This window comes from Toxotes jaculatrix, chromosome 15 (genome assembly GCF_017976425.1).
Source record: "Toxotes jaculatrix isolate fToxJac2 chromosome 15, fToxJac2.pri, whole genome shotgun sequence".
NCBI lineage: Eukaryota > Metazoa > Chordata > Actinopteri > Toxotidae > Toxotes > Toxotes jaculatrix.
The window spans coordinates 12,567,232-12,582,752 of NC_054408.1; the positions used below are offsets into that span (position 1 = coordinate 12,567,232).

A 15,521-nucleotide genomic window follows, 5' to 3' on the forward strand; every position below is an offset into this window, starting at 1 on the left:
CATACTGTATATCATTAAGCATAGATTCACATTCTTTCAAGTCTATATACTAAAACAGTACTCACATGCTCATATGTACAGTGAAAGAGCTTTTTCATTGTTTCTCCTGTTCATACTGACCATAAAGAGATCTGTTTCAGTTTAATTGATGGGGAACAAAATCCATGGTCCATGTTCTGTGAAAAAATTGATTCCAAATTTTATATGAGGCTTCAGCAGTGTGGGTCAGACAAAGCAAGAGGCTGTCTTCCAAAGTTGCTGTGTTTTTTTGTGCATGTTGCGTTTCTGTCCCTCTACTGTCCCTCAGCAATTCAACACTATCCGTTGACAGAGGGAGTTAAGTTGAAAAAAAAGACCATAATTTTGAAAGGTACTCACTTGTTTTGTCTAACTCATAATCCTGAAGCCTATTATTCACTCTAGCTAAACTTTAGAAGTCACTGTTACACCAAACACAGACTGTGGATTTTTCTCCCATCACTTACACTGAAATCGATTTAGGAAGGCATGTCTTTGTGGACAGGGGCTACACTTACAGCAACCAATAACAATTCTATTGTACCTACTTGCATGTGAGTATTGTATTAAGATAACACTTGATGAAATCTGAACCTTTCTTCTAAAAAATTTCCTTTATTTCTGGAAGCAGTGATCACCTAAGGGCTATTTTCCATGTCAACAAAGGCGTCTTTTGTCTACAGGTGTTTTCTGTGGATATGGACGGTTCCAACATGCAGGTGGTTTTGAACGTATCGGTTGACTACCCTGAGAACTTGGCTGTGGATTGGGTGAACAATAAACTGTATGTGGTGGAGGCCAGCGTCAACAGGATTGACATGGTGGACTTTGATGGAAGTAACCGGGTCACGCTCATCACTGAAAACCTTGGAAACCCTAGAGGACTGGCGGTGGACCCTACTGTCGGGTAAGCACATCTCCCAGTTTCCATCCATTCATCCGTCCACCCATTCCCAATCCCCACATACAGTGTCTGTCGTGCTCCATTGGCATGGAATAATGGGTGTGTGTGTGTGTGTGAGATTAGGAGATTGCCCTGGGTGGATTAGTGAGGAGCAATGTAAGTGATGACCCTCATTGTAATCCAATAGTATAGTTCAAGGGGGGAGGAGAACCAGGTGGCTACGGATAAATTGCTTAATGTAAATTAATGTACAGCTCTTTACTGAGACGACGCAGAGCCACTCACCGGGGGATATAATGTGATGCTGTGGATACTTAATTAAAAAGAGGAACGTCTCGTTTATTTTTTCTTCAGTGAATACATCTAATGCTATTTCTGTGTGCCCAGCTGTGCATAGTGGTCCTCATGTAACGATCCCACCTCAGAGGAAAAACCGGCAGATTAAACATTTCCCCTCCTTCCACAGATATATGTTCTTCTCTGATTGGGAGGCGTTGAATGGACAGCCAGGCCTGGAGCGGGCTTTCATGGATGGTACAAACCGTTATGGGATCATTGGGAGTAAACTGGGCTGGCCAGCTGGCATCACACTGGACATCGAGGCCAAGCGCATTTATTGGGTTGATAGTCGCTATGACTACATCGAAACGGCAACATATGATGGCCTTCACAGGTAAATATGTCATATGTTATTCCTCAAGAACCCATAAAAAAACCTCACAAGATTAATTTGCCACAAACATAAAAACTAATCATTCATGCATTTATATTTTCATAAATCAATATCACCAATTTTTAAAAATAGAAAAACCGTGGTCCATGGAGGTGCTGTGATCCCACACCCATTTGGCATCAGTCTGTTTGAGCACAATGTCTATTTCACGGACTGGACCAAGATGGCTGTGATGAAAGCCAACAAGTTCACTGACAGCAGTCCTCAAGTGGTTTACAGGACATCTCAGACTCCACATGGAGTAGCAGTGATTCATCAGTTGAAACAGCCACATGGTAAGCCCCTCTCTGTCTTCTTCAGAGCGGTCCTGATTCAGCTCACAGTTCTCATAGTGCTGACAGTTCATGCTACACAAGTACAGTGTAAATTTACCCAGATTTTCTGCCATGTAAAACCTACAAATAAACATAGTTAAAGAAGATTGTAGTCCGTAATTTCTCTAAAACGAATTTGCGAGTCAATGGGAATTTTTTGTTTTGTTGGCAGTGTCAAACCCTTGCAATGTAGACAGAGGCGGATGTGAGCAGATCTGTGTTCTGAGTCACAGGAGTGACAACGGGGGGCTCGGTTACCGCTGCAAATGCCGCATGGGCTACGACCTACATGCTGATGGAAAGCGATGTTTGGGTAAAATAACAGACCTCAATATTTTTCCTGGTTTAAAGTGTAAAATTATATATAACTTCCTTTCTTGATTTCATTGTGATGGCTGAATATCTTTAGCACTGATGGCGGTTGTTTCATAAGGTCTTCTGATGTCCTGTTTACAGCTGTGAGGCAGTTTCTGCTGTTCTCCAGCCAGCTGGCCGTGAGAGGGATCCCCTTTAACCTCTCCTCTCAGGAAGACATCATCTTGCCTGTCACTGGATCACCCTCCTACTTTGTCGGAGTGGATTTTAGTGCCGAAGACGATGCCATCTTCTTCTCAGACACAGCCAAAGATATTATCTACAAACAGAAAGTGGATGGGACAGGTGAGCATCATGCCTGCTGCCGTGGCTGAACTGTTTCGAATATCCTAAGAACTGTAGACATTCACAAAATAACAATAACATAACAATACAAGGAAAAACTGTCAGCAGCTAAAATGTTTTCAGTGTTTTCTTTGTGCTTACATCCTCTGATAATTTCTTTCCTAGCAGAGAGCACTACCATGTGATTCGGCCAGGCTTACACAGGGAGTTAAGGGAGTCCCTGATGGGGTTGACTGGTACAGTGGGGGAGGGAATGGACAGGAGTATGGATAGTGAAAATGGATCATCTAATCAACTTACATCTCATACTAATCACAAGATGTATAGAACAGACTAATGAAGGATGTTTTACCAAGCAGTTTTGATGTTCAGTTTCTAAACTGTGATTTTGGCTTTGGAAGTTAAATACTAATGTGATAATCTACAAGCAGTCATGCCATACAAAGAAAGAAACACCGGTGCTCTGATCAGTGATGTTGTTTTTGGAGCTGCTCTAGTTTTTTCTGTCTAGTCCACATGGGGAAAATTCAAGCTGACAGCCTATTTATTTAAATGTGTTCCTCTTTCATCTCTGTGGTAAACGGTGGTCTGACTGCTTTGATCTGCACAGGCAGGGAGGTACTGGCAGCCAATAGAGTGGATGGAGTGGAGGACCTGGCTTACGACTGGATTTCAAAAAACCTCTACTGGACTGACCCGCGATACAGGAGCATATCTGTCATGAGGCTAGCTGATAAATCCAGGAGAGCCATCATACGTAACCTCAACAACCCAAGGGCCATAGTGGTGCATCCTCTCATTGGGTAAATCAGTATAAGTATTAGTATTTTTGTGACTGTGACATTTTGCTCACCCTCATCCACAAGGATGTTATCTAGGCAATGCAGGGCCACCTCTAAACCTGAACCTCTAAAAGCAGGTTTATGGGATTCAATGGGATTCAGAGTTTGCCTGCAAAAGCATGGCTATTTTATTGCATAGGGCAACATCAGTACTCAGTATACCATGACCTGCCCCAATATATCAGAACGAAAGAGGTTTAAGCCAGTTTACAGCCCATACACTTTAATCTGTGGAATTTTTTTTAGAATATTTAAATGGATTAAAAGTGTACAAGAGGTTATTATAGTAAAATTATATTGTATTGTAGCTTTCTTTACTTTTAAGAATAGGGACGTCTCTGCAAAACCAACCATGTACAGTATGTCTGGTTACACACCTTAAAACGTACTCATCCATTCATAAAATGTCCTTAAAGTACCCCACTGCCCCCCCCCCCCCCCCTCCCCCTCCACCACCACCTGATAGAGAGCAAGCTGTTATTTCCAATAGTCTCAAAGTCATAAGGCCTCTGTGTCCAACGGCTGAGATTAGTTCAGCGTGAAGGGCAGTATTGTAGCTAATACTAAGAACTTGGCTTAAACAGAAAAGCTCTATAAGGTGGAAGAATCCAAAATAAAATCTAAATAAATGGGCTTTTTGTCACCACGGTAGATATTTCAGGTTATTCAGACTAGGTACACTTTTTAATGAAATATGACATTGATCCTTGTTTATTTTGCTTTGACAGGTATATTTTTTGGACTGACTGGTACCGGCCAGCAAAGATTATGAGGGCATGGGGTGATGGGTCACATGCCCTGTCTATTGTAAACACAACTCTTGGCTGGCCAAATGGCCTAGCTATTGATTGGAGGTAAGCCAAAGGTCCTACAGCCACGAGGCCAAAAGAAGAGACCCACAATACACCATTTCACCTTCTTCGTTACGCTTTTGATATAGATTGATATATTTAGAAAACAATTACCCATAATTTATAGTTGTAATAACACTGATGTTGTATTTGTCTATTGTGTGTTTATTTCCTCTTTCTCCTCTTCTTTCTCTGCTTTAATCTCTACCCAGCGCAATGCGTCTGTATTGGGTGGATGCCTTCTTTGACAAAATTGAGCACAGCAGTTTTGACGGAAAGAACAGGCTTTCATTGGACCGCATAACCCAGATCTCCCATCCATTTGGTCTCACCATTTTTGAAGGTAATGAGTCCTGAAGTAACCAACACGTTGCCTATGAAGTTCCTGTACAGTACAATGTTCTAAATAAATAGGAGTTCAGTGCACTAGCACAGACTTTCTATTGAGTTTGAACTGTGGTTTGTCAGTCTTGCTTTAATGCTTATCATGTCAAAAGAGCAATTACTGTTACCAGGAGGTGATGAAAGTTATGCTCTGTTGCTCCTATCCCTCGAAGGCTATGCATATTTCACTGACTGGCGTCTGGGTGGCATTGTACGGGTGCGCAAGACCGATGGTGGGGAGATGGTCATTATCAGAAGAGGAATCAGCCACATTATGCATGTCAAGTCTTTTAATTCCAACTCTCAGATTGGTCAGTAGCTTAATTCACTGCACTTCTCAATGTTCTATTCATGCATGGCTGCAGCTGTCAGTCATGTTCCTAGTAAATTACCCTCTACTTCCTTTCTCAGGTTCTAACCTCTGCAACAGGCAGACAAATCCTAATGGAGACTGCAGCCACTTCTGCTTCCCAGCCCCAGACTCACAGAGGGTGTGTGGCTGCCCGTATGGCATGAAGCTGTCGCCCAACCAACAGACATGTGTGGAGGACCCTTCCAACGAGCCCCCAACTCTGCAGTGTGGAGCCAATTCCTTCTCCTGTGGCAACGGCAAATGTGTCCCAAACAGCTACAGATGCGATGGTGTTGACGACTGCCATGACAACAGTGACGAAGTCAACTGTGGAATTAACAGTAATGCTGTTTTTGTAAATCCAGTTTATTGTACTGGCCTGACCTGACTAGAGTGAAAAACAGTTTCATGTCCTGGGTTTTCTTTATTCAGTTCCATATTATTATAATAATATCAATATTCTTTAATTATAGAACATTTTTCAAAATCCAAGTTATAAAGTGTTTCACAAGGCAGCAAAAGAAAGAGAAATTTAATCAAGATTGTCACTTTTTTGCAGACACCACTTGCTCCCCCTCTGCGTTCACCTGTGCCAATCAGCGCTGCGTGCCTGCAGGATGGCGCTGCGATGGGCACAATGACTGTTTCGATAACAGCGATGAGAACAACTGTCCAACGCAGGTGCCTGGAACGTGCCCTGCCAATCAGTTCACCTGTGCCAACCACCGCTGCATCCCACATACCTGGCGTTGCGATACTGATAATGACTGTGGGGACAGTTCAGATGAAGCTGACTGCCGTGAGTATCTCTGTAGGGGATACCAACTTAAAGTTAATAGAATTTGCTTTTGTCAATTCTAAACACAAAATGTTCAGAAAGGCGGATTAATTATAAAAACTGCTGGTCAGTAGTCACATAGTAACATTTATTAGATTAACACCGAAGCATGGCTTTTGTTCCTCTAAAAAAGATTAATGTAAGACCTGTGCAGTTTTATATTTATTGGCCAAGAAAAGCTAATAGATTAGCTCATAGGTCAAATCTCATAAACTTGTCTAACAATTTGTATTGACAGATCTGGGAAGCACATGCCATCCGGGACAGTTTCAGTGTCCAGACCACCGCTGTATAGACCCCAATTATGTCTGTGATGGGGACAGGGACTGTGTGGATGGGGCAGATGAGCAGGGATGCAGTGAGTAGCTTTTCCCTGGACATGCCTTTTGTCACTGGTCTCATCTGGTGCTTACTACGGTTTTTTTTTTTTAATTTAGTTGAGATTGTCAAGCTTACCTATTTGGATCAGATCTCTTGACCATTTAGACTTCACTGTAAATTTGCTTCAGCCTAGCCTCTGATCGTGACGTATTTTTGGCTGAAAGAATTCATTCATTCGTTCAGCCATTCATGCATTATTCTGCAATGCTCGGTTTTTACTAGCTAAACATACTCAAAAAGTTGTAGAGGTCAATTGAATGCTCTGTAGAATTCAACAAGCATTTGCTAAGCCTCTTACTTTATTGATCTCATTTCCTGTGTTGCACAACAATGGAGCTCAGCATACTTGCACAACTGCAGAAATATTGAATATCAGCATTAACATACTCAACTGGATTTTTCAGTCTACAACTGCACTGTGAGTGAGTTCAAATGCTCCAGTGGTCACCAGTGTATCAACGCCTACTATCGATGTGATGGAGTCTTTGACTGCAGCGATCGCTCAGATGAGCAAGGCTGTCGTAAGTGTTTAAATACTTCCTTTAGTCATAGGTTCTACGACTGAAGAAGTACTCAGTCTTGCACGATTATGTACAAAGTTGTTAATGTGTTTGCCTGTGCTAACATGCTGTTTGTGCTGTTTCCTAATGTATTTCAGCTACCAGGCCTCCAGGGATGTGCCACCATGAAAGTGAGTTCCAGTGCCAGTCAGACGGCAGCTGTGTCCCGTCTACCTGGGAGTGTGACGGTCACCCGGACTGCGAGGACGGCAGCGACGAACACCACGCCTGCCCACCTCGCACCTGCCCTTCATCACTCTTCCGCTGTGACAATGGAAACTGCGTGTTACGCAGTTGGCTTTGTGATGGGGACAATGACTGCAGGGACATGAGCGATGAGCGAGACTGTCCCACGCCGCCTTTCCGATGTCCAAGCTGGCAGTGGCAGTGCCCTGGCCACAGCATGTGCATCAACCTCACCACAGTGTGTGATAACACCCCTGACTGCCCCAATGGTGCTGACGAGTCTCCTCTTTGCAGTAAGTCTGTTCTCTGCCTTTGTCATCTTAGTCAGCGTGGAACATGTTCTTTGTCTAAAAGAAAGACTCGACTGTTTTATCACATTTCTGAGTTTGTTGGTCTCCTCAAATTCAATTACATTTTCACATGACAAACAGGATCAAACCCTCAACTGATTTTGTTTAATGCCACATTTTTGTAGCTCGTGTTCTATAAACTGGAGGAGCTTCGTTTCACAGAAATTTCGTGTTGAATGTTATCTGTTTGTCTTTGTGTTAAAATCATGCATGTGTGTGATTTGACCAGCATTAACCTGAAAATGATGTGTGATTTTCCTTTCTTGCCTTTCTCACAACTTTCAGATGAGCCTTTGCCAGGTAGGAACAAACTCTCAATCATTGGTAGAAATGCTGCACGTAGTTTTGATCTGTTTTTCAACATAAACAATATCTCTGTTAACGATTTTAATAGTCGTGGATTTGTTTCAAGACATAATCAAGGGAAAATTGTTGTTAATAGTATGTGTGTGGCAAATGTAACAACGATTAATAGTTCTGGCTCAAAATAGCAATTCTACGGACGCTCAATGAAAATAGTTAGTGCTTTGTTGTTCACTATCATTAGAGTGCAGCGTGTATATTAAAAACATAATTTGATAGTTCTCCTGTTTTGTGTTGCTGTGAGTTATCATTTACTTGGTTTAATTTGTAATTTCCATTTCTCAGCGCTAAATTGCTCTTTCCTTGCTTTCACACTCAGATCAGGAGAGCTGTTCTGACAACAATGCTGGCTGCACCCATGGTTGTATCCAAGGGCCGTTTGGGGCCCAGTGCACATGCCCCGTGGGTTATCAATTGAGCAATGACTCCAAAACCTGTGAGGACATAGATGAGTGTAATCCCCCAGGACTTTGTAGCCAGCACTGCTTTAATGAGAGAGGCTCTTTCCGATGCCACTGCCAGGACGGTTACACTCTTGAAGCAGACCAGCGCACCTGCAAGGCCTCAGGTGAGGAGGGATTATGTCTTAAACCTCTTGTGCATGGAACATATTTCTCCCCTGGTAATTGTAAATGACAACCTATAATTTCGTAATGCAGTAAAACAGGAAATAACCATATTAGAAGCCCTACAAGAATTTGGATGTCTATATACAGCACATATCTCAGTTTTCTTAAATTGAGATATGGGCTCTTTCAAGCCCCACACTAATTCATGGGGGGGCCTTGGCCCCCAGACTGCGAGACTGACACACTGTCTTTCTTCTCCCTTGTCTCTCTTTGCTGCTCTGATTTCTTTAGATAAGACAAATAACATATATGTCACTCACTGGTCATCACTGGTGTAATTAGGACATAATCACCAACAAAGGCCTGTTTATGGGGAGCGTGCCTGACATGAGCTCCTCTTCCACACAGATAACCTGCTGAAAGGCTTTGCAATACAATAGGTCATTATTTGGACAAAAGCACATTCCCCATGGATTGCCATTTGAGTAGGATCTATTTAACAGTCCTTTTGTATAGCCTCGGTGGACATGCAAAAACTGAGAAGTGATCTTTTTAGCATGAGAATGGACACGAGAAACAGGTAACAGAGATTTGATGTCTGTTTACAGATTCTCGTCAGGCCTTCTTGCTCGTGGCCAGCCGAAATCAGATTGTGCAAGATGACATAACCACTCAGCCTAACGTGATTCGCTCACTGGTTCGAGATGGACGCAACATTGTGGCCCTAGATTTTGACTCGGTCACTGACCGCGTATACTGGTCCGATACCAGCCAGGACAGAATCTGGAGCGCTCACAAAAACGGCAGTGATAGAACTGTGGTGAGTTTGATGTGTTCTGTTTTGTTACCATGGGAGTATTGCACCAAACATTTTTGATCTTATTTTAATTTATTTATGTATATTCTAAGCTGTACATGTAGTGACAGCATCGCTTGTAAGAAACTTTAACTGAGAATGAGTCTCTTGTGGACAGATATTTGACAGTGGGGTGACTGTGACAGAGAGCCTTGCTGTAGACTGGGTCGGCAGGAACCTGTACTGGACTGACTATGTCTTGGAGACTATTGAAGTGTCTAAGTTGGATGGCACCCACAGGACTGTATTAATTAGCGAAAATGTCACCAATCCTCGAGGCCTTGTGCTGGACCCAAGGGACAGGTCAGTGATGCTCAGAGAAACAAGTGTGTTTTAAATCTGTGTCTTGGAATAGTGTTAAAAACCTTCTGTTTTACAGTGCTCACCTGATGTTCTGGACCGACTGGGGGAGGAACCCCCGCATTGAGAGGGCCAGCATGGATGGAAAGTTGAGGACTGTTATTGTAAGCAACAAGCTGTACTGGCCCAACGGTCTAACCATCGACTACCCAAACAATTTGTTGTACTTTGCTGATGCCTACTTGGATTTCATTGACTACTGCGATTATAATGGAAACAACAGAAAGCAAGTTCTGGCCAGTGACCTGGTGAGTGTATGAGAATGCAGGCTGTATTCTAACAAGTTGTCTGAATCACCAGTGGACATCTTATTTATGTTAATAATCTCAACAACGCACAGACAATTTTCTATTGAATAATATGTGTAAGACACTTTTTTTTTCTTTTGCTACTCTCTGTGAAAAGGTGCTACAACATCCCCACGCAATTACCATTTTTGAGGATTTTGTGTATTGGACCGACAGATACATCAACCGTGTGATGCGAGCCCATAAGTGGCATGGGGAGAACCAAACAGTGATGCTGTTCAACCTCCCTCAGCCCATGGGTCTTGTGGCAGTACACCCAGCCAGGCAGCCAGCAGGTATGGGAAAAATAATAGTAAACATAAATCAGTCTCAGTGTTGCGTCAGTATTAGCCAATGCTGATCTCTGTGTTGGCTGCTTGAGTAAGTTTGATTTATGCCAAAATGCAGGAGCTCCATTGTTTAATCCTTTACTCTCTACTTTTTGCGGGTATGCACGTGATTTTGTGTGTGCCTGTGTGCTTTGACAATTTGTAGGTGCAAATCATTGCCTGAGGAGCCCCTGTACTCATATCTGCCTGCTCTCTGCTGTGGGACCAAGGTATTACTCGTGTGCCTGCCCCTCAGGCTGGACACTGGCAGCAGACCAAATCACCTGCACCAGAGGTATGCATCCTGCCAAATGGAGGAAAACACTCATCACTCAGTTTGATGAAAAAGGAAGTCAGGTCAGAAGCACTAGATGAGTTGATGTACTCATTAGGTATTTGTCTTAGCTATGGTTATTGCTGGAAAAGCAAACTAGTCATTGCAGAAATGACGGTTCTCGCATGTTTTATTTGTTGCCATCCCAATGTTGGTAAGAAGGGAAATCTTAGAAAACATTAAACTCATATTCCAGATCGATCCAGGTGCTTGTCAACAGTCTCCCATTTAGATTCTCTTGTAAACTGCTGTTCAAGTCATAAATATTAAGAATCATATAAGCGTGTCTTTCAAGGTCTTAAGAAGACAAGGGACCTTTAATTCAAAGTCCAAGGAGTCCCCCTTAGGTCAGCAGCTTAACTCATCTCAGGTTTCAACCCATTCAAGCCAAGCAGAACACAGTCTCCCCCTGAGGCCAACGATTATCCAAGAATGAAAATGCCCCACAGCCATTCATCGATTTTAATCTCTGATGACAAAGCAAATCAGATTGTGGAGCCAACTTTCACCAGTCAATCCTCTTTATAGATAAAGGCCTGTTAGCTTGAGATTCCTTTTTTGCACCAGCTATCATACATTGAAAGCGACTCTTAGTTTTGGATTACCAAGTCCAAATCCAGGAAAAATGTTTGCCCTAGCTCTGTTTTGGAATTAGTTTCGCAATGTTTAAAGTACTGAGTAATTCACAGCCTTGAGAAAAATTCTAGTTCTAGGGTAGGACACAATGATGTAGCTTTTGTTTATGTTTGCTTGTTATTTACTGTAATTCTAGTCACTGTTTGTTGACCTCTTTTGTTTCATCTTTTTTACTTGTAGTTGAGGATCCTTTCCTGGTGGTTGTGAGAGACAGCATCATCTATGGTATTTCCTTGAACCCAGACGACAAGAGTAATGATGCTATGGTCCCTGTTGCCGGGCTTCAAAATGGCTATGATGTTGACTTTGATGACAATGAACAGACCATCTACTGGGTGGAGCACCCGGTAAGTTACTGTCCAAAGACACTATTTATACTTTCCTAGTTCTTAATCTGTTCTCCCAGCAGGTAGACAGAGAACTTTATTACTCTGCACTTCATTACTTTGTGTTTATACTTTCATAAGTGTTCTTTTTTTAAGTGTTTGTGTTATTTATGTGCCTTAAAGCCGGGAGTCTCTGCAAAATTTTGTTATGTTTGCATAATGACAAAAAAGACTCTTGAATCTTGAACTTTGCAGACGTAGTGCAAACACATGCTAAAAAAGCGTAAAACAAGATTCATTCTACACATGCACATCCAACAGGGGTTGAGTTGAATCTGTCTTCCTTTCTCCACTAGGGCGAGATCCACAGGGTGAAATCAGATGGTACCAACAGGACAGAGTTTGCCCCTGCAGCCATCCTGGGCTCCCCTGTCGGCCTGGCCTTGGACTGGTTAACAGAGAACCTGTACTACTCAAATCCAGCTACACAATCTATTGAAGTAAGACAGATAATAGTTATTTTTTTCAGGTATTACATAGAATTATCCCAATCAGTCTTTTTTCTTTTGGTAATTGCACTTCTAATGGCAAAAACCAGGGATTAAGTTCCAATAAAGGCAGTGTCACAACACAGCTACGCAGAACAATAAATGCATCTGTTTGTGCCTGTGCTCGGTCAGGTTTTGAAGTTGAGAGGGGAGGTACAGTACCGGAAAACTCTAATCACAAATAACGGCTCTCCAACTGGCGCTGGCAGTCCTGTTGGCATCGCGGTGGACCCAGCACGTGGGTAAGCCCCATTTAGCACAGTCCTGGCACAGCCCCTCATCCCCTCAGCTACTGAGCTCTAACAGCCTCCTCATCGCCATCAGCTCTGCCTCTAGAGAGAACTCTTACTGAAAACCACACTGAACTCTCAGACCCCAGCAATATACAATGTAGTACAATCAAGAAAACCATTTCAAAGCCACCCCTTTTCACTCACTCCTTTTCAAACACTGTAACTCTTATTTTGGTAATTTGACTATTTCATGCTTCAGCTCCTGGTCCCTGATATGGTCCTCATGAATGACAAAATTCTCTGACTTACTGAAAACCCACTGTATAGTCCCAGAAAGTGTGTTTATTACTGTAAATACAAGGCTGGCTGAATTGCAAATGTCTGAAAAGTGAACAATAACCTAGATTTTTACTTTTTTTTTTTTTTCAAGCAAACTGTACTGGACAGACCAGGGGACAGAGAGTGGCATTCCTGCCAAGGTGGCATCTGCAGACATGGACGGCTTAAACCCTGTCAACCTGTTCACCAACAACCTAGATCACATTGAGTTTCTGACTATAGACATCCAAGAAAACAAGCTGTACTGGGCTGTTACAAGCACTGGCATGGTGGGTCTTCATGTTCTGTTCATTCTATAAAGCCCTCTAAAATTATTTTTATCTTAACTGTACAAAATGTTCATAGAAAATACAAATACTGAATTTTACCGCCTGGCACTGAATCTCCACAGATTGAGCGTGGCGATCCAGATGGCAGTAACCGTATCACCATAGTGACAGGCCTGTCTCACCCCTGGGGTGTGGCTGTGTATCAAAACTACCTCTACTTCACTGACCGTGACTTTGAGGTCATAGAGCGTGTGGACAAGTCCACGGGTGCCAACAAAGTTGTGTTGCGAGACAACATTTCTGGTCTCAGAGTTCTGAAAGTCCATTATAGAGAGAGTGAGTACCACAGGCAGACCTCAACACTGACAAAAATTCACAGTTCTCATTCACTGTTGTCTGTTCTTTGGCTTGTTCTGTTTTTCCTGTGATCCTCACACTTGATTCTCTCCACAAACTCAGCCTCTGCAGGTACATCCAATGGCTGCACCAACAATGTGGGAGTGTGTGAGCAGCTATGCCTGCCCAGGCCTCAGGGTCTGTTTACTTGTGCGTGTGCCACAGGCTTTAAACTCAATGCCGACAACAGGACCTGCGCTCCCTACCAGTCCTATGTTGTCATCTCCACTCTGTCTGCAATCAAAGGCTTCAGTCTGGAAGGGGATGACCACTCTGAGGCCATGGTGCCTGTGGCTGGGAGAGGTCAGGGAGTCTCTTAAGTTATTTACTATGTTAAATATGATAATAGATAATGTTATGTATTAAGGTTTCTAAAATGCTGATGAACTCATGGCAGAATAACTTAAGGTGGAGTAAGGAACAGAATAACTGACTGACTGAGTAACTGAATATCATATTTGTGTTTGAAGTAACAATAATGGTCTCTAATGACTGGGTTATCCTCTTTCAGGCCGTAATGCTTTACACATTGATGTACACATGGCTTCTGGTTTCATCTACTGGTGTGACTTCAGCAGCACGGTGGCGACACAGAACGGGGTCAGACGGATCAAGTCAGATGGCTCAGGATTACGTAGCATAGTGACATCTGGAATAGGACGCAACGGGATACGAGGCATTGCTGTGGACTGGGCTGCAGGTATGCTGTTTGTGTCACCTCACAAATGTGCAGTTCAGTCACTGCAGCAAACTAAGCTGTCATTTCTATTAGATTTCAGATGTTTGCTTGCATTCAGTATATTTTACCTCACTGGCTCATATTGCTTTTGCTTCTGTAACAACCAAATCTTTCCAAGATGTTGGAGTTTCAGTATGTCTGATTAAACACACTGCCTTTATTTTACTACTTATTTGTAGATGTAAACTAGAAAACTAAAAGAGAGTTTGTGTATTTTGAACTTGTGCTATGACTCAGCTCACAGGCAGAAGACTACCCGGTTGAGTCAAAGTTAAGAAGCTTTATTGTCTGACTCACAGAGCAGGGAGATCAGACCCACACAGGTGACAGGAGAGAAGATTTCGTTTACTAGTTGAGTACAAACAGAGTGCTGCAGGCAGAAATCTGTTCATGTCTTTTATCACCATAACTGAAGACATAATAGAAAAATCTGTCATTTATTGATATCATAATGTCAGCTAGTGAGATTTCTGCTTTAATTGTGACCTGTCAACAGTTTGTGGTAGATAACTTCATGCTACAAATATGTGATGCCACTTTAAACATTGAGCCTCCTGGATTCTGTCCTCAGGGAACTTGTATTTCACCAACGCTTTCCTGACTGAGACATATGTGGAGGTGCTCCACCTGAACACCTCTTTTCGTAGGGTGCTCCTGAAGACCCAGGTGGACATGCCGCGCCACCTTGTTGTGGACCCCAGAAACAGATACTTGTTCTGGGCTGATTATGGCCAGAACCCCAAAATTGAGCGAGCACTGTTGGACGGAACCAACCGCACAATTTTAGTGTCATCGGGCATTATCACTCCACGAGGTCTCGCTCTGGACTGGCAAACTGGCTACGTCTACTGGGTGGATGACTCCTTGGATATGATTGCTCGCGTCAACCCTCAAGGAGGGGAGACAGAGATAGTCAGGTATGGTAGCCGCTACCCAACTCCTTATGGGATCACAGTATTTGAGAGTAGCATCATTTGGGTAGACAGAAACCTCAAGAAGGTGTTTCAAGCAAGCAAAGAGCCCGGTAGCACGGAACAGCCTGCCATCATTAGAGACAACATCAACATGCTGAGAGACGTTACCGTGTTTGACCAACGTAGCCAGCCCACCACTGCTCAGGCGCTTAACTACAACCCCTGCATGGAGGCCAATGGAGGCTGTGCCCACTTCTGCTTCGCACTGCCAGCTTCTGGCACAGGCAACCAGAACAAGAAATGCAGCTGCGCTTTTGGGAACCTTGCAGCAGATAACGAGAGCTGTGTGGTGTCGAGGGACGATTATCTCATCTACACAACTGAGAGCACCGTGCGCAGCCTGCGTCTCGACCACGAGGACCACGCGTTACCGTTCCCTGTGGTCAACGTGCCACGTACCTCAGTGGCATTGGATTTTGACCTCACAGACAGGAGGATCTACTTCACACAGAGCTCAGGTGCAGGAGCAAGCAAGATCAGCTACATCAGCCTGTCCTCTCCCACATCAGCCCCTGTAGTGGTGGCTTCAGGTAGGTTTTCCTATTACTTCATAGCTTAAGTATTAATATCAGGACTAATACAAGTGATTT

General features: G+C 43.2%; 1 protein-coding gene across 1 annotated transcript in view; it reads left to right on the forward strand.

Moving 5' to 3' along the window:
- lrp2a (low density lipoprotein receptor-related protein 2a) overlaps nt 1-15,521 on the forward strand; it is a 43,657-nt gene that overhangs the window by 10,239 nt on the left and 17,897 nt on the right. Inside the window, 29 exon segments of the mRNA XM_041056419.1 lie at nt 702-925; nt 1,389-1,595; nt 1,728-1,930; nt 2,142-2,282; nt 2,426-2,629; nt 3,240-3,432; nt 4,200-4,325; nt 4,535-4,665; nt 4,880-5,017; nt 5,118-5,399; nt 5,618-5,857; nt 6,135-6,254; nt 6,682-6,798; nt 6,936-7,316; nt 7,659-7,673; nt 8,056-8,304; nt 8,914-9,125; nt 9,280-9,464; nt 9,541-9,769; nt 9,927-10,104; nt 10,304-10,432; nt 11,288-11,454; nt 11,790-11,933; nt 12,114-12,223; nt 12,645-12,822; nt 12,945-13,158; nt 13,282-13,521; nt 13,730-13,918; nt 14,529-15,461. Coding sequence (XP_040912353.1) covers nt 702-925; nt 1,389-1,595; nt 1,728-1,930; nt 2,142-2,282; nt 2,426-2,629; nt 3,240-3,432; nt 4,200-4,325; nt 4,535-4,665; nt 4,880-5,017; nt 5,118-5,399; nt 5,618-5,857; nt 6,135-6,254; nt 6,682-6,798; nt 6,936-7,316; nt 7,659-7,673; nt 8,056-8,304; nt 8,914-9,125; nt 9,280-9,464; nt 9,541-9,769; nt 9,927-10,104; nt 10,304-10,432; nt 11,288-11,454; nt 11,790-11,933; nt 12,114-12,223; nt 12,645-12,822; nt 12,945-13,158; nt 13,282-13,521; nt 13,730-13,918; nt 14,529-15,461 — 6,079 coding nt within the window.